At 37.7% G+C, this 20,323-nt stretch overlaps 1 protein-coding gene and 1 long non-coding RNA gene across 5 annotated transcripts in view; both read left to right on the plus strand.

The window, feature by feature from the left end:
• Nucleotides 1-7,825: 7,825 nt before the first annotated feature.
• On the plus strand, nt 7,826-8,238 carry LOC125236388. Its single transcript, XR_007178204.1, has 2 exons — nt 7,826-7,957; nt 8,089-8,238. It is a non-coding gene; the product is annotated as an uncharacterized LOC125236388 (long non-coding RNA).
• Nucleotides 8,239-8,330: 92 nt separating this feature from the next.
• Nucleotides 8,331-20,323, plus strand: part of LOC125236395 (Fanconi anemia group J protein homolog) — a 127,499-nt gene continuing 115,506 nt past the window's right edge. For all 4 annotated transcript variants that reach the window (XM_048143179.1, XM_048143180.1, XM_048143181.1 and 1 more), the window contains exons 1-2: nt 8,331-8,936; nt 10,447-10,558. In XM_048143179.1, coding sequence (XP_047999136.1) covers nt 8,544-8,936; nt 10,447-10,558 — 505 coding nt within the window. In that variant the 5' untranslated portion in view covers nt 8,331-8,543. The remainder of the gene's footprint in view (nt 8,937-10,446; nt 10,559-20,323) is intronic.

Below are 20,323 nucleotides of genomic sequence, written 5' to 3' on the forward strand. Positions count from 1 at the left end.
TCCGTCCGTCCGTCCGTCCGTCCGTCCGTCCGTCCGTCCGCGGATAATCTCAGTAACCGTTAGCACTAGAAAGCTGAAATTTGGTAACAATATGTATATCACTCATGCCAACAAAGTACAAAAATAAAAAATGGAAAAAAATGTTTTATTAGGGTACCCCCCTTACATGTAAAGTGGGGGCTGATATTTTTTTTCATTCCAACCCCAACGTGTGATATATTGTTGGATAGGTATTTAAAAATGAATAAGGGTTTACTAAGATCGTTTTTTCATAATATTAATATTTTCGGAAATAATCGCTCCTAAAGGAAAAAAAAGTGCGTCCCCCCCCTCTAACTTTTGAACCACATGTTTAAAAAATATGAAAAAATTCACAAAAGTAGAACTTTATAAAGACTTTCTAGGAAAATTGTTTTGAACTTGATAGGTTCAGTAGTTTTTGAGAAAAATACGGAAAACTACGGAACCCTACACTGAGCGTGGCCCGACACGCTCTTGGCCGGTTTTTTTTTATTTCATTGTATGTTTGAGAAAAGCACTATACATGCCTCGGCGTGAAAACGGATTCCCGGCCTCGTATCCCTATCCGGTATATACTCACTTGGCCGGAAATCCTCATTTTCCCGGCCTCTTATGTAATGTACTATTTATTGTAATAAGTAGTGCGTATCGCAAAAGTTTTTTTGGACAATTCCTAGTTAAAATAACCAAAAAGTCTACCAATATGGACAGCTAAACGAGGGGAGCCATAGCCGCGTCTTCACTGTAATTTATGACGTATACCAATTTGTAGGAATCGTATTAAAAGGCGGACGCTAACTGTTGAATGGCCCGAAAAATGGGGTGACATCCTTGAATAAAGATGCGTTGTGTTAACACTGTTTTATCTGACGGCTTGTCATACATTAAATGAGAATAAAGTACCTATTTTGAGGGTAAAGACGAATATTGGAGTAGATCTATGAATTTACAGGAGTAGATCAGTACGATTAGACATTTTAAAAAAGCCTAATTTGTTTAAAAGCCTTTAATTTAAAGCCTGACCAAAAAATATATGACTATTGTCAGGAGGGCGCTGTTATTCTGATGTATGATGACAACAGTTCAGTATATATTATAGTATGAAGAAAATAGTTTTAATGAAATTCCGTAACATGGCGCGAAGTCACACATTTGTCAGGCTTTACTATTACATATAGTGCCATAAAGATTATACTTTTCTCATAAGAAAGTGACTCCACAGTTGTTGTCATCTGCAAAAACTATACATAATTATGTAGTTTTAATTTCTTAACAATTTTAAAACCAATTATTTCTGGTACGTTCATTCAATACATCGAAAACTCAAGCAACGATTAAGACATGCAATAGCTCTCATCTTCTAACCTTAAGGGGCTACCTTTGAACGCGCCACGCACCGCGCGCCAGTTGCCAGCCGGCTCTCGGACGGAGGGGCTGTGCCGCTCGCTGCGCCGAGCCATTTTTTTTCTTAGAATAGAGAAGCGAAACAAAATGAAATTAAATTATCATTTCATTATTACAAGTGTACATTACATAATTCCTGTTTTAGGACAAAAACAAATTATTTCACAATGTACTATGTGACATGTATTGGCGAATTTTGCCCGTCAGTCGCAAGTAGAATTTGGCCGTGTGGGTTTCATCACCGCTTACGGCTCTCACTGATCAATGCGGTCCTGGTTTCGAGCCCGGGCAGTGGGATATCTTTTTGTGTTTTTTTTTTTTCAAAAACGATTAGTTTCTACATTATAAAGGTTTTAATATCTCCCGGTTACAATATTTATGGCAAAATTCATTGTTTCGTATTTTCTCGCTGATGAAAATTATTTGAAGCTTCATATATATGTAAAAGTTGATACAAACGTTGAATTTTATCACAAATATTATACAGGAAGCCTGTATAGTTTACATGTGCTGGCTGTGTAAAAAAAAGCAATAAATAAATATGAAAATGAATACATAATTATTTTATATAAAATACACACAAGCTAAAATGCATGTGCCTTGTAAACGAGCGCGCAGGCATGGTTAGATTTGGTTAGGTATACAGTACCTACTGCGAGCCGGCGCGCGCGCTCGGGTGGGGTCGTTGACCTTGCAACCCCTGCAGGTAGGTTTTAGTTCGCGGCTTCGCGCACATAGCACGAAATGATATAGGTAACAAGGAAAGGTGATATATAAATAAATTTGAACTATTCTTTATATATAACGTGACCATAATACGTACCGTATGCCGCAACTAACAAAAATCTAAATTTGTAGATAGGTGTTCGTAGTTTCCGTTAGAATAACGAAATATTTTAAAATTATATAATTATTACGATCAAAGATACGGTACCTACCATAGAATTTTATCACAAATATTATTCATTTTTAGTTAAAAATATTGTGCCAAATTGTACAGGCTGTAATTTTTATAACAAGTAATATGTTAAAAAATAATGGAACCTGAAAATGTAATATTATATTTCGTTAAATTTTATATAGTTTCAGTTTCAGTTTATTTATTCAAGAACAATTTTTACATCGTGTTTGTTTATACACTTTAATCCTTCCATTCTGTATCCAAAACACTCTTCTCTCACGAGACTATTCAGATGGTACGCGACTGAACTTTGTGCTTCGTCCGCCTGTGTGTGTAGGGTGAAGTGGTCGACAGTGGTTCGTTTTTTTTTTTCAAAGGCCATATCTCCGGAACTATTGCCGATAGGGAGTGAGTATAAAGAACAAAATTACAGTAAATGTAATATAGTTTTAGTATGTATTATTGATTTAAAAAATAATAATACTTTCAAACTCAAAGAAACCTAATATGTATTGCACTATGTTATTTTTTTGCTTACCGTTATCCCATGATTAAATTTATTGTACATTGATTCGGTTCGGAGGTGGTGTCACCCCTTTTCCAGGCATTGGATACTGCGAATAATTACCCATTTTGATAATTTTAAGCAATATAAATCATCAATAGAATCAAATAAAAGTAAGGCGTAGATAAAAGCTAATAAGTAATACTTATTTGTTATACAAGGGTGCAAAGTTGAACTTGGCGAGTTTTTCAACACACGAAAAGTAAAATACATTTGCACCCGTTTGCAACACGAAACTTTTCCCCTCCACTATTTATAGCGAGGAAAGTACAACGCAAAAAACGTATGTAGAATAGTATAATCCTTTTTAGGGTTCCGTAGTCAACTAGGAACCCTTATAGTTTCGCCATGTCTGTCTGTCCGTCCGTCCGTCCGTCCGCAGATAATCTCAGTAACCGTTAGCACTAGAAAGCTGAAATTTGGTACCAATATGTATGTCAATCACGCCAACAAAGTGCAAAAATAAAAAATGGAAAAAAATGTTTTATTAGGGTACCCCCCCTACATGTAAAGTGGGGGCTGATATTTTTTTTCATTCCAACCCCAACGTGTGATATATTGTTGGATAGGTATTTAAAAATCAATAAGGGTTTGCTAACATAGTTTTTTGATAATTTTGATATTTTCGGAAATAATCGCTCCTAAAGGAAAAAAAAGTGCGTCCCCCCCCTCTAACTTTTGAACCATATGTTTAAAAAATATGAAAAAAATCACAAAAGTAGAACTTTATAAATACTTTCTAGGAAAATTGTTTTGAACTTGATAGGTTCTGTAGTTTTTGAGTAAAATACGAAAAACTACGGAACCCTACACTGAGCGTGGCCCGACACGCTCTTGGCCGGTTTTTTATAAAAGCAAACGTAAAGATATGCAAACAGGTATACGGTCCGCCTGATGGAAAGCGATCACCGTAACCCTGTATACATGTATTCGTCATTATGCTAGATACAATTCCTTGAGAAATCTCTTTCAAATTCAAAACCTTCTATGTTTGGTGCGCGAGCGTTATCATGGATACTCGCAAGCATCCAATCAGTCATTCTGTGAAATATCCAGTACTGGTGTTAGTCGTCGCTCAAATGGTGTACACCGCTTGTTTGTCTTCTAAAAGCTAAAATATAAATAAGATAAAATGTGAAATTCATGGAATGGGCAGATACATAGCGCGCGAAGGCGGACTAAGCACACATGTCAGTGGCGGGATCCCTTTCTTTCCCATAAACTTATTGTTCATAATTTCGTTAGTCAGAAGTTGTTATTCACATATTTTGTGGTCATAAACATCACTAGTCATAATTTTTGTTACGAATTTCATGGTTCTAACGATAACAAACCATAATATTGGATATCATAATCTCAAAAGTCATAAAGTTGATGAGTATAAAATTGAAAAGTATAACAATAATTATTCAGAAATATTATTAGGCATATATTTTGAAGCCCTACTCATTTTTCTGCATATAGATTTAATGTCTAAAATTCCTAAAGTATATTATATTTCAGACATACATATAATTACACAGAAAAAAAATATAGTAACCCTATTCCTCGGGTAGGTTGTTAGTTTCCTTTGATTCCATAGAGCGGAAATAGGAGCCCCGAGTAGCGGGGCTCCGTCTACTCATTGGTGGAACTAAATTGTTTTAAAAATAACCCTTTTCCTAGTGTAGGTTCGTTAGTTACCTTAGAGCGGAAATAGGAGGCCCGCGTAGCGGAGCTCCGTCGGTTTATTGGCGGAACAAAATTGTTTCAAAAAGTAACCCTTTAACTCGTGTAGTTAGTTTCCTTTTGCTAGTTATCTTTTGTCCTTAAAAGCGGATATAGAAATTGTCAACGTCGGCTCCTTGGCGAGACCAAATGGTTTAATAAGTGCCATGAAAATTTAATAAACACTGAGGAAGTTAGTAAGCCAAATTACAAGTTTCGAAAATGCAGACGAAAAAAACATTGCAACATTTTTTATGGGAAACAATAGAGAACCATTTAATGCTATTAGTGAAGAAACACATGGTTATTAAGGTTCACTATTATCTGGCAGAAACTTTTTACGCATATATTTGATTCGTATAATAGTTCTTGGCAGAAGTCATGTTTGGCAGAAACACCTTACGCAGAATATGCTTTGGCATAAATCATTTCGCAGATTTTTGTAATACCGAATCATCTGTTGTCATAATGTTGATGACCATAATATTCTTCTTGTCGAACATTTGCTTTTGCAAATAATATTTGTGCATAATATTTAGGTGGCATAAAGTTGCAATTTGCTATTTGATAGCGAGTTGGATGTGTTGGGGATGCAAGATACCTAACACTCCTCCTCGCTTCGCTCGTCGTCGTACCTAACGGTGACTCTGGGGCAGTTTTTCTCTTATGATAGCGTGTAATAATTCTGCTAATGTAATATTATGCTATAAGATTATTATGGTACATACAATTATGCTAAATCAAAGTCGACCAAAGTAATGTTCTGTAAAACAATATTCTGCCAAATGTGTCTTATGCATGGTAGTAATAATGCCAACTAAATTTTCTGCAAAATTACCATTCGACTGAAAGTGTTTCTGCGAAACATGTTATGCGAAGTGTGTTTCGGACTAAAATTATTCTACCAGATGAGGGTAACCCGGTTATTAATCGTTATGACTTGTGATAAATCCTTAGATCAATTATTCCGAATAAGTTTATTTCCTTCAACATTATGGATTTGTACATCTATGGACTTTGATTATTATGGCTAATAAATTTTATGACTAACAATACTTATGACTTTCAAAAATCAGAACTACAATTTCTGACGTTTAATTTTATGACTAGTGATAATATGACTAAGAAAAATTATGACGGAAAACGTTATGGATAGTAAAAATCGGACTTAAAAAATTATGGGAACCAATAGAGACCCGTCAGTGGCGCTTCATTTGAATAGCCTCGTGATAGAGGAGCGTTAGAGAGAGAAGAGTGTTTTGAAGACAGAATCGAAGATTTAAAATGTACATAAGTAATAAACAAAATTGATGATGAATTTTGATGTTCTATTCTTTTTTTCACACAGCCAGCCGGCAGCCCATGTGCAGAAAATATTGCTTGTTATAAAAATTACTGCCTGTATAGTTTGGTTCCCTGTATGATATTTGTAACAAAATTCAACGTTTCTATGGTAGGTCGAATCTTTGATCGTAATAATTATCATATAATTTTAAAATGTCTCGTTATTCAAAATGTAACTTATAGGTAGGTACTTGAGTTGTACTGTGCGTGCTAAATATGCAGTCTGCCTGTATGCAGTCTTTCGCCGGCTCGGCGCTGCGGACTACCTACCTCGCAACTCGCAAGTCGCAACGCAACCCCAAACACAAGGCACATGCATTAGCTTAAGTGAATATTTATAATAGGTACCTATATTTATTGCTACGCGTTCTGTTTTATTGCAAAAAAAAGATACTTTTTATGTGAACCTACAATTAATTTACATCAGGAAAAACATACAAAACAATGAATCTTGCCATAAATATTGTAAACGGGAGATATAAACCTTTATAATGTAGAAACTTATCGGTTTTGAAAAAAAAAAAACCAAAAAAATATTCCTCAGGCCAGAATCGAACCCAGACCATACTAGTACTACACTCAGTCAGTAAGCGGCGTTACAAACCACAGCGCCAAACTCTGCTTATGACTACTGGCCAAAATGCGCTAGTACTTTTCACATTATACATTGTGAAATAAACAATTTGTTTTAGTACTAAAACAGGAATTACATTTTGTTCCGGTTATCGATACGGTCATTGATGATGCCACAGGGCCTTCTGGTTCGAGTTTAAAGGTAATTTTATGATACGTCAATACAACAACATTCATATTGATTATTGACAAAAAAATCATCCATAATACGACAGAATTCCAGCCGCGGGTAACTGAAGGCCTTGGTCACTTTTCTTTAGTTTACTGCATTTATTTCCGTTTATAATAATATGTTTAGTAGTTTTTCTCGTTAAAAAAAATTTGCATATTTATAGCATTAAAGTGTATTAGTACCCATACATTCGTACAGGCAACTCCTGGCGCTAGTAGCTTATAGTATTGCGATCTAGTACAAGCAACTCCTCCTAGATGGCGACTTGTTACGTATGGTGGTCTTGAATCTCGATCGACGTATCGTATAACAGGGGTGCGGGGAGGGGAAGTAGCGCGATCGAGCGAGGGCATTCAAACGGGGGACCGTCTTAATCTATAACCTAAGCCAAGAAAACAAAAAGTACCTATGTCGGCTACGTCCAATGTATCGCAGAAAAATATTCAACTCGTAATTTCTCGCAATACGTGACTGCGACATTTTTGGCGTTAATTGCATCGACTAAACAGCGCAGTGTCGGGGTATAAACCAAATTATAACGCACCATAACCTCCGCTGACAACTCACTCGTGTAATGGCGCCCGTTTTGGCGGGAACGCGCTGCACCGAGGCGAAGGCGACACTACCATACAGCCAGTTGACTAATGCGACTGTGTTAATGGTGGGTGAACGATAAAATATATTTTACGAGTTTTGTCATTTAATCATAAAATTTCCGTAGTACAGCAATCTGTTTAGTGCAGTAAAGTATGTTGCGTCAATAAAACTTGGGTAGGTACTTAATGCGTATTAACAGGGCAGGTAGTTGGTAGTGCCTCTGGCATTAAGGCGCGACTGGACGCGACATTAAAATTTTCTTTGGGACGATTAACATTTTGAGCTTACCTACACTTTTGATTTTTGCCGTAAAAGTGCAAGCACAGGTAGGTATATAAAAATCTGGAAACTTTCCTGACTAATAAAAGCTGGAAAAGCACTGGCAGGCTACGTTCTTACTTATAATTAAGAAAATATCTACTGCAAACTTCAAGTGTCAAATTAAGATTGAACATGACATGCAAATAAATTCTTGAAACGAAACAATTCATCACAAAATAACTAGTGAAAAGTGTACATACCCTTCAAAATGTGTTGGCTAGGCTGGGCAGCTATATTTTCATTATTCTCCTACGTATATAATGGACCACTAGTGCCACCACCGCCAAAATAAGTATGTATCACAAATATCACAATCACCAAAAAACTAAACACTTTGTACATAATGTTCTTAGTTAATTTATTCATTAATAATTTGCAGTCAAAGTTGATGTTGATTTATTAAAACTGTTATTTTTCTTCCAGCTCTGCAAAAAATACACTCGCCAAGTACCAAGAATAAAACCAAGTGGATGTCTTGAAGTAAAGAATCGTCAATTAAAGTGTAACTTTGTGATATATATTTTTCTCATGTATTTACAATAAAATATTTTTCATAAAATTATTTCATGCTTATATTTTTTTATTTCTAGAGCAGATACGAAACGCACAGTCACACACTGTTTATTTGACATTCACGCTCGAGCTGTCACTGTCAGTGTCAAAGTCATACTCGTTTATATCGTGTTTATCTGCCGATTGTTTTTGTGATAAGAACTACATGGAAACTACATAATTCAACTGTGTTGCACTGAAAAGTATACATCTTTAGTTCTATGACAATATTCTTGTGAAACCAAAACGCGCAACTCTTACAGCAACTGTGAAATATTCGCCGTTCTTTTGAGTCGTATCGTCTTGCCTGCAAATTTTGCCGCGAAATGTCTTCTCCGGTTGAGATTTCCGACGATGACGAGAGTTTTGAAGCTCCAGTACCTTCCAAGAGGATAACTAGGTCAGCTGCTGCGAGGAACAAGGCAGTCGTTGAAACATCGTGCGAAATCGACTCTGATAACACTGTAGATTACAGTGACACAAACTTGACCTCAGACGATGATTCAGAGCTTCCCGAAGTCACATTAGCATCTAAAAAGACTGCTGTGATCAAAAACCTCTTTCCTAAAAGTGCTAAATCAGGAATGGCCTCCACCTCAAACTCAAATATTCCAATGTATTTCAAACCCAAAGTGCCTGGATTTGAGAAGATCATTGGGGGCGTCAAAGTTAATTTACCGGTGGAGCCCTACGGCTGTCAAATAGCCCTGATGTTCAAGGTAAATATTTTATAATACTCTTCTCAGCATATTCATATTCACTGCTGAACTTTTGCCTCTTTCATAGATTTCCGTTCCATTCTATATGCAGTGGTTCTGTGACAGGTTGCCCCCTCTTTGATGTCTAAATGTACCATGAAAAGTACACAATAAAAAAAATTATGTGAATGTGTGTAAACATGCTCAAAAGCCAGGCAACACTTACCCCACAACCACACAATATCTATATTAACCACACATTATTTATAATATTGACGACCGGTCTGGCCTAGCGCGTAGTGACCCTGACTGCTACGCCACGGTCCCGGGTTCGAATCCCAGTAAGACCATTTATTTGTGTGATGAGCACAGGTATTTGTTCCTTAGTCATGGATGTTTTCTATGTATATGAGTATTTGTATATTATATATATATTGTTGTCTAAGTACCTGCAACATAAGCCTTCTTGAGCTTACCGTGGGACTCATTCAATCTGTGTAAGAATGTACTATAATATTTATTTATATTTTATTATTTGTTCTGTATAGTTAATAGCTGTTCAGAGACCTACTAAATGGTTTAGCCATTTATTATATCCTTAACCATAATTAATGCAAATATTTGGTATGATTTGATGTCCAGGTCAATAAATGAAGATACATATAGAATAAAATACATGTAGATGGCAGCTACCAATGCTGCTATTTAAGATATACTGCAATGAAGTATTGCTGCACCAGAGCTAGCTATGGGGACACATGGGACAGTTTTGAGTTAACTGGAATATTTTTGGGCGAATTCGTCATGTTGTTGTTGTTGAATGTCCTAAGGCACCCCATAGGTGCATAGGGCCACAAGATCCTTCCACGCCTTTCTATCTTGAGCCATCTCCTTGGTCTTGAATTTGTCATATCTAGCCTTTAATTCAATGGCATGTAAAATATGCCCTGCCTGCTAACCTGATAGGCTGCTTTCAATTCCCGGCAAGGGCCTGGTGTCATGAAAACAGATATTTTGTTCCTGAGTCTTACAAGTTTTCCATGTATTTACATACATACATACAATACATACATATAATCACGCCTGTATCCCGTAAAGGGGTAGGCAGAGCACATGAACTACTAAGTTTCAGTGCCACTCTTGGCAAAAATGGGTTGAAAGAAATCCAAATTGTGATATTGCAGTGAGGTTGCCAGCCTCTCGCCTACGCCACAATTTTACCCATATCCCACAGTCCACTTCTACGACACCCACGGGAAGAAAGGGGGTGGTGAAATTCTTAACCCATCACCACACGGAATGTATTCCATGTATTTAAAAGTACATAATATGTATATTTTCACCTAGCACCACATACAAGCTTTGCTTAGTTTCGGGCTGTTGATCTGTGTAGGCTGTCCCCACAATATTTATTTATCATTTTATTAATGTATATTATAAGGCAAACAGTCCCAACGTTTGTTCATGAATTATATTGAAATACAACATCCATACTTTTAGAAATACATTTGATATGATAAATCTTGTGCAGGTGATAACGGCAATCAACAAAGGACAGAACTGCTTGTTGGAGAGCCCTACGGGCTCGGGGAAGACGCTGGCCCTGCTTTGCGCTGCCTTGGCCTGGCAGCAGCATGTCAGAAGTAAGTGCATTCTATTAACATTCCATGTTTTGAGCTTTAAAAGTGGTTAAAGCTGCGAAGTATCGCAGTGGTAATTTGTGTAATTCAAAATAAAATTTCAATATAATGTGTGTGACGAAATGGCGCTGATTGTCAAAAATACAGTCATGTTATAGATATGTCCAACATTAATGCTAGCAGCGAGACCGTTCGAACTACTTGGAACTAATTTGACGATTTTACACGGAAAAAGCCACAAAATTAGTGCAACACCAGTCATGCACGTAGCAACTGGCCACAAACTCAACAATGCTCTAACTCTAAGCCTAACTCAAACAGCTGTTTATCACAGTATAAAAAAGAGTACTATCGTACAGTATGGCTACTCCCGCTCCCCGCTGAAAGTGCCGCCCACCCCCTCTCGGTTACCTCACAGTTACCGCCTGTCAAAAATGCGAACAGTCGACCAGTCATATTTCACTCATACAGGCATAATACGCATTCACCTACACGAGCTTCACTTAGACTGTGTGATAGGAACGCGCCTCTTTCATATAAATTATTTGATCGCCACAGTGTCCGAGGTGTGTCTATAGTTACTATAGGTAGTTTGTAAGTCTTGTTGGCACAATTTTGGACAAGTGGCACAGTTATCTGCTTAACATATAAGTAATTAAAGCTAGATTGATTTATCATTTAGAAACTTTGTTTCGCTTTGTGAAAATAATGTAACTCACAGTAGACTTGTTAAACCTACAAGAAAGGTCTATTTTACAAATAATTTTTTCTAAGTCACTGTCTGTAGACTCTAGACTGCCAGACACACTCTCTTGATACCTACCAGGATTCGTAAAAATGGAGTCATATAACCTGAACGCATAGCCAATGCATCTTATCCCATACTAGTCAAGTAGTCACGCGAACGGTGACGTAATATATCGAGTTAGCGAACTTCGCTACGAATACCGCTCAAGTGCACAAACTTTTGGTGTAGGACATTTCGGTTGCGGGGGAACGGGGATATAGTCGTATGTGAGAAATCGTACAATTGCAATATCATAAACATTATCATTATCATAGGGTCAAAAGGCATTACAAGGTTTACCATCAGGCGGGCCGTATGCTTGCTAGCCACAATGTATTAAGTATAAAATACCAGTAGCCAGTAAGCTAATATAGTCAGTAGATTTTTAAGAATATTGTACGCTCGAAATGGGCAACTGTTGATACTGTATTTCCTGTATATCATACCATCTTATGTACATCACAGTTAACAATGAATAAACTTTACTTTACTTTACTAAGAAGGTAAAAAGGTAAAATAATCTAGGAGGTAGGGCATAGCGAATGATATTCCGCTTTGTGTGGTAGGGCACAGCGCAGCGGATATCATCTCGCTCAAATCTAGAGCAGAGCCCAATGGGGGAAGTACCTCCGCCTTACAGAAGACCGCAGCCAAATAGCACTAGACCCTAGAGCCTACTCATAGTTTTGTGTTCCTACCGGTGAGTAAAGCTGCCAGAGCTCAACGAGGGTGCGGTGTGCTGGTGACGGAAGGACCTACGGAACTAATTTGTTCCGGCCCTCCTTAGAACTTGTACACTTTTTTTTTCTTTTTTTTTAATTTATTGCTAAGTAAAAACAAAACACTTAACTCTTACAATAACTTCGCCAAACTGCGGAACAGTTTGTTGGCGAATGAAAAAACACCCGGACTTATAAGTACTTACTACTAGCTTATCTAACTTAATTGCTATACACAAGCACCATGATAACGGGTCACCTTGCACGAATATTCCTTACAATGTGACCCATCAACACTGCCCCCGAGTGCATACGAAGTAGGTAACTAATGATATGCTTTCAACAATTGATTTTTTATTTTTGCTGCTTTTTGCTGTGCGTTTTAACGTTTTAACTCCTTGAGTTGAGGGCGTCCATAGGTTACGGTGACCGCTTTCCATCAGGCGGACCGTATACCTGTTTGCCACCGACGTAGTATTAAAAAAAAATCACAAAGTAGACACAGGACGTGGCTTGAATTAGCCTATCAAAAAGGTAAGTGTCATGATCATGAGGGTCACTAAAGTGCAATTTCTTCGCAAAATTCGCATTAAAGATTCACCCCCAAAGTGCACTTACACTGCTATGCACACAAACATTGCATGCGGCAAATATATTCAGTATCGGCGAAGCGCAATTTTCGTGCTAGGCCGTTGGCGATGGTCGCGCGACAAACTCTATGATTTATGGTATTGTCACGGTGTACCGAAACGTTCGGTACTGGCACGCGAGCACTTTAGGACTAATGCCTTTATCCTTGTTTTAAAAACAAAAATGAATTTGAATTTGGAACTACAATGTAATTAAAAAAGGTTCCAAGTTCAACACTGTAGTTCCCAATTCAAAATGAGTCTGGGGCTCTGGGGTCTTAAGAAGATATCATAGGTACGGAAGGTGGTTTTCCACAGGGCGTGAATGGGTAGAGCGGGGAGGGAATTGAAATCCCGGACCCTTTTCCGCTAAAAATTGCCATTAATAGCCATCGCGGGCCTGCGGGCCGATTTTTGAGTCTCACGCGTTCGAATTCAGAAAATTGTCACTGAAAATAATAGGCAAGTCACCGTTTTCAACCGGTATTTTAGTGACAGTGAGACCCAAAAATCGGCCCCCTGGGCGAGCTCGCGATGGACATTAATGTCAATCGCGAACTCGCGCGTGCCTGTCGTAGCTTGTAAGTTTCATAAGATACTCAAGAGATACTCTATGTCGAAAGCAATACGGTAAATTTTTACACTAATAAATATTTCAACTCAAGTTTCGCACATCCACGTCAATCCACTCCTCTCCACGCTAAGCCACTTTTTGTCTCGCCCTGCCGGTGGAAAACTACCATCACCACCAGAGTTAATTTATACTTTAAGTCGGAAGTATTACAGTTAATTTTTACACTAACAAATATCTCAATTAAAGTCCCGCACATCCTATTCAATCTTTACTACATTTCCACCGAAGGTGCGCTGGGCGAGAATTGAAAATTTGCCATACAAATTTCAATTCCCTCCCCGCTCTGCCCATTCACGCCCTGCCGGTGCAAAACCACCTTGAGTGTCCACAGCAAACGCGTCTAGCATCTACTCTACAAACTCGGTGAAACATCTACGACTGTAACGTAGTCCTTCCCCACATGAGCTGTGAGCTTGAAGCCTTCCCGCGTCAATTTTTGTACTTATAGGAGGAAGTCAACGAAAACAAAAAATGCCTTGTTACGTGACATTCCTCAATATATTCAAGACACATAATTACAAAAAAATATAATTCATTTTAGTATCGGTCTGTGTCAGTTATCAATCGTCTATAAAATTATATGTACGAGTATAGTCTCTTTGACATTTGAATTTTTGCTGCGACATTCTTCTCTTTGATCAATCGGTCAACAAAAAAAGCAATTAATCTTTTCACCTTGGCAAATTAGCTTGTTGCTATGTTAAAATATGTATCTATGTATACATAATGGTGCAATAAAGTAGGGTAAGTTCGCACCCTCCAAATTGCGTGGTTTTTGCCACCAAGCCAAGTGCCAACAGTACCACTACCAAGAGTTTTCGATGAATACTAAAACATTATTGTATTCTACGTTAATTGATAGCCTAAATGTCGTAAAAAGGTACTTTCATTTAATAGACATAGCAAAGAATAAAACGTAGTAAAAAAGAAATAAAAATAATAAATATTAAAAGACATTCTTACACGGATCGACTGAGTCCCATAATAAGCTCAAGAAGGCAGAAGCAGTCGGAATATTTGTATATCATGTATGTAACGTAGTCATTTAATAACCTTTCTTTCTGACTAGTACTATTAATCTACTCAAAACGCGCTCAATTTCTAGTTTTATGTTCTGAAATATGTGACTTAGAAATTGTGCCTAGTCAGAAACTCCGGCATAAAAGAGAAAGGCAAGACCGGCATATGATAAATAAGGAGTTGCCAACCTTTTTTAGGCTTTATTGGAAATAAGTCGAGTGTAAACAATATCAATATATAGGTACGTTTTTGGCTTATGATAGTTGTACCGTTTTTGATTTTAACTTCGAAATACAGTTTTGATAATGATTCGTATGGTCATTCGAAAGTATTAAGTAAAAATAAAATATATGTGACATGGTTGTGAAGAATGATAAGAGGTGAACAGAAGTAAGCCTACACTGCATTATTCATCATCATATTTAAGTTGGTAGAATTATCGTAAGCTCTACCCGTTTTTTATTATTTTTGTTTAAGTATATGTAAATGTAATATGTTTTCAGGGGTGCTGATTTCTAAATTAATGACCATTTTAGAATTTGACTTTGCTGAATGTCACTTTGACACAAAATTCGCCATGGGTGTCATCAATAGGTTTTCGGGGGTGGTAGCTCAGGTAGGTAAGGTAGTAACTCTGGTAGTAACTATAGAAAAACCAAGCATTTCTAAGAAATGTTACCAAACTAATTCACGTATCTTAATATCCTATTACCTTTTCTTAATAACAATTCGCAGGTGTTCGTTGGAAAAACAGTATTATGCAATATCTGGACCTGAAAAGAAAAGGTTATGAACCTCATCTACGGGACATATGCCGGTCTTGCCTTATAAATAGAAAATGCTTATATGTTCAAAATTTCAACGTTATTTTATTAATATTGTCTTCGGTTACCGCGATAGTTACTCATGAAATAAAACTATGGAAACGGATTAAATCGCGTATAATGAATTTAAAATACATCCCGACGTTTCGAACTCTTTACAGCGTTCGTGGTCAACGGGTGACTGAGGAAAAATTAAAATGTGCAAAAGCTACCCACTTACAAGAAATATTAACGAACCATGACCACAAATAATATAGATTTCTAAGGCAGGTTCACACACTATTAATAAAGCTAGTTATACAATATTCAAAAAATTTACCATTACTCTGTTAAAAAAAATAATTAACCAATTAATCTACACAAAATTGACAAAGAAACAAACTGCAAATGTCCAACACCATACAACACAAATGCCTCACAGCCTTCGTCGTGCTTGTTCCATTATCAGATGTACTACTGGATCCCAAGCCGGTGGTAAAGTAAAGCCATCCTCTCTATTAAAGTTTGGATATTTCTTGATCTCAATGGCCTCTCGCAACATTCTGGGTATATATCGCTTCTCCTTAGCGAGAACCAGAGGCTTGTCAAACTTTATAGCATGATTGACTTTATCCATGACATGTTCAGAGACTGCAGACCTTTGCCGACGGTGCTTGACATCCGCTATGTGTTCCTTCACCCGTGTGGAAATGCTTCGTTTCGTCTGTCCCACATATGACAGGCCGCACTCACAGTCTAGCCTGTACACTCCCGCGCTTTGTAGAGGAGTTTGACATTTCACAGGCCTCAGGAATTGGGACATCTTCTTCATAGGGTTGAAATAAGTTTTAATAGAAGCCCGTTTCAAGATGTGGCTGATCCTATCTGTGACCCCTCTAACAAAAGGGAGAATTGCTATTCCCCTCTAACAAAAGGGAGAATTGTTATTTTATTAATTATCTAGCACATTCTGCCCTGTTATTACGTAAAATAACAATGATCATGATTTTGGAACCTAGTCTCATATGAAATTACGTGACAACAAGCACTAGACGGTCTTTCCGTACTCATCGCGGGAGGACGGTCAACCCGTCGAGCCTTAAAAAATGTGATTTTTATCACTTAAAAGTACCTTATTTCACTAAAATATTATAAAATCTTTGTAAAATATAATATTTGCTATCTCATAGGACCATGCGCATTACGCCAGACTACATTTAATTATAGAGTTTTTTATCCACTCAAACTTTATTTCAAATAAACTATGCCGGTCTTGCACGCACTGACCTTAGATAGAAAACATTCATGACTCAGGAACAAATATCTGTGCTCATCACACAAATAAATGCCTTTACCGTGATTCGAACCCGGTACCGCGGCTTAGCAGGCAGGCTCACTAACGATTAGGCCAGACCAGTCGTCAAAGATTTCATACACTTTTTTCGTGACGTTCACGCTATGCCCGTGTGGTGACGAGTTAAGAAATTCACCACCCCCTTTCTTCCCGTGGTTGTCGCAAAAGTCGACCGTGGGATATGGGTTAAATTGTGGCGTAGGCGAGAGGCTGGCCACCTGTCACTGCAATGTCACAATTTCGTTTTCATTCAACCCCTTAGCTTATGACAAGAGTGTCACTGAAACTTGAGTAGTTTCATGTGCTCTGCCTACCCCTTTATGGGATACAGGCGTGATTGTATGTACCTATGTATGTTTACGCTATCGAGTTACGTATTCAATAACGTCGAGAACTCATGGTAGCGCCCCTGGCCATACTCGACCATAGAGTAAAAAGTGCGAGTAATGGAGTCTGACGAAAACGATTATAGAATGGTCGTTTGCGTTTAAAATTCCATTCCTTTTGAGCGCATGAGGTTTTAAACTAGCTCGCCTAATTATAATTCTGAATATATTCATTATATTCAATAGTGTGTGTTTTAAGCGCTGGTAGCCTAGTGGTAAGAGCATGCGACTTTCAATCCGGAGATAGTAGGTTCGAACCCCAGCTCGTACCAATGAGTTTTTCGGAACTTATATGCGAAATGTCATTTGATATTTGCCAGTCGCTTTTCGGTGAAGGAAAACATCGTGAGGAAACAGGACTAATCCCAATAAGGCCTAGTTACCCTTCGGGTTGGAAGGTCAGGTGGCAGTCGCTTTCATAAAACTAGTGCCTAGGATTTTTAATGTCAGAAGTTATTATAAAACAAATCAAATAATCTTACTTCTTATTTAAAAATATTTTAAGCGGGTTACTCACGTATTAAGTCGATATAGCGTTCGACATGTTTCGAATTTTGAGAAAGGTTCTCGAAATTGAACCGAAACATGTCGAACGCTATATCGACTTAATACGTGAGTAACCCGCTTAAAATATTTTTAAATATGTATGAGTCTCACGGGAGTTTTATAGTTAAAATCTTACTTCTTATAACATGGCTTGTTTATTATAGCCATTCCGTTAGCATTTTCTATACATGCAGAGATAATTAAAGCTAATAAATTTACTTACTGAACACACTATTGAATATCATCATCATCCTCCTTGCGTTATCCCGGCATTTGCCACGGCTCATGGGAGCCTGGGGTCCGCTTTGACAACTAATCCCAAGATTTCGCGTAGAGACTAGTTTTACGAAAGCGACTGCCATCTGACCTTCCAACCCGGAGGGTAACTAGGCCTTATTAGGATTAGTCCGGTTTCCTCACGATGTTTTCCTTCACCGAAAAGAGACTAGCAAATATCAAATGACATTTCGCACATAAGTTCCGAAAAACTCATTGGTACGAGCCGGGGTTCGAACTCGAACCCGCGACCTCTGGATCGAAAGTCGCACGCTCTTACCGCTAGGCCACCAGCGCTTTTTTCTCTTTGGTTTTAAGGTACGTTTTTTTCTTAGACTTTATCTGTCTATACGGAGTTACATATGTCTTTGGTATCAAACACGCAACAGATTAATACTAACAGTAAACTAATCAGACGAAAATTTGATTCTAAATGCAATGAAAATTACACGAAAAGAGACATTATCTCTTCCTTCCCTGTCAGTTTAAAAACGCCAAAGAAAATAAAATGCTAATTTCAAATTAAAGTTAGGTGCCTTTTTAAACCCGGTGAGAAACGATGTCAACAAACCATGTGGTTTTGACGGATGACGGCTACAATTTTTACTTCAGAACGTCTGAAAGTTAAAAAGTTTTAAATTGATATACTCGTAAGTACTAGCTTTTCCCGCGGCTTCGCTCGTTAAATTCGAAAATTGTGGAATGCTTTATACAAACTTCCACCCCCCCCCCTCAATTTTAGGGAAGTGGAGGGTTAAAAAGAAGAAGCATATGTCACTCTCCATCCCTTCAACTATCTCCACTTAAAAATTCACGTCAATTCGTCGCTCCGTTTTGTCGTGAAAGACGGACAAATAAACAGACACACATACTTTCCCATTTATAATATTAGTATGGATTAGTATGGATAGTTTTGTGGAAAAGGAAGCCTTACGTAAATTGGCGCTTTGGTTAAAAAACTTCATATTAGTATTGAAGCAATTTTTAATAATAGCGTAAGCGCCGATTGCCTGAAGATCCCTTTTTTAGACAACTTTTTTCTTTTCAACTAACGGCATTGGATTTTGGTAACGATAATTTCGTCCAATTTTCTTCGTGTCAACTTATTTGACAAGTCAATCGTGAACGAATTTTGACTGCTCGTTCCAAAGTTTGGGCGTCTAATGCAACCCATAAAACATCTTGACATGCAAATAAGGACAAAACAGAGCTCCCATTGGAAATGTATAATGGAAATTATGCAAAAAGTTCTTTGACTTTAGTTAAGTCTTATCAGATGTTAGTTTTAAAATGAATCACTTAGGTATCCTAGTTTCCTATCTCTTCCACATCCATTTTGCAGTAGTCCACAAAGCCAATTTTTTTCACTTCGTTACCATTTTTCAAACACTGTGCAACAGTTACAAAATGCTAAATAATAGAAAATTTTGGGGCCATTTCTTTGTCTCTTGTTTTTTGCTCTAGATCGAAAGGTCTCGTGATTCTGAGTAGGAAAAACATAAAATTTACCTACCTTACGAAACATTTTTTTAGTGATTGTTCTCGCAAAAATGCCCTTGTAACAAAGTTTAAAAGTTTAAAGAACATTAAATAAATGTCATATACAAAGAAAAAGTGACCAAGGCCTCCGAGTATTCCAAGCGGGAATCGAACCAGCGTACTCCGTTAACAGGACGGATGCCTGTAAAACCACTCGACCATCGGATCACGAAAGCATCAGGGTCGAAATTTCGAAGTATATGACACAATTACCTAAGGCTTTTGGCGCCCCCGGCCATCTCTGAGGGAAGTTCTCTGAGGCAACCTACAAAATGTCACCCGTGTCCCAAACCTCAAATTTTCACGCATTTCCAAAATTACCTTTCCCTGTCATCACTATCGAACACATAAAAAAGCAATCTTAATCGGGAACGCATCAATTACCCCGGCGTCCCGACCCGCACGCGAGACGTGACACACCGCCGCCCCTACACGTCTTTGAATTTTCTCCCCTCGCGTTTTACCCCGTTTTTAGGGACTTTTCGTTCCGCGTAGATGGCAACCCTTTGCTAAATTGAATTTGAATTCGGAACGGCGCGGAAGACGACGTTCTGTTGGTGACAAATGATGGGAAATCATCATGGGATCATTATCTTTTATCTGTCTTTAAACTTTTGGCTTTGTAATACTTTGTAATACATTTTTCTGTGCAATCAAGATTTCGACCCGCTTATTTGACCTCTAATTACGCATGAAACCATAATTAGTGCCTATTTGCTCCAGTTCTCTCATTGCAAACTTTTGGCTTTTTTTAAGTTAGTTTTTTCACTTTATAATATATGGAATACATAGAATGTCTTATAATATTTATATAAAATTTTCTTAAATACATCTCCTTAATAATTGTCAATCGCCAGTCAGTAGCCAAGATGCCAATCCTTTGCGCTCCGTATCGACCAAAACGCCAATGTCTTTATCTCGTAAATATGGAATAGTTATACAGGGACATGTTATGTCTGTGCTATAGAGTGTAAGCTATTGATCTATTGGTTTAAAAAATACCGAGTGATATCACCACCCATGATAAGATAAAGAATCTTATTGTTTCAAAGATACATCGACAAGCAAGCGAAGC

This window comes from Leguminivora glycinivorella, chromosome 19 (genome assembly GCF_023078275.1).
Source record: "Leguminivora glycinivorella isolate SPB_JAAS2020 chromosome 19, LegGlyc_1.1, whole genome shotgun sequence".
In the NCBI taxonomy this organism is placed as follows: Eukaryota; Metazoa; Arthropoda; class Insecta; order Lepidoptera; family Tortricidae; genus Leguminivora; species Leguminivora glycinivorella.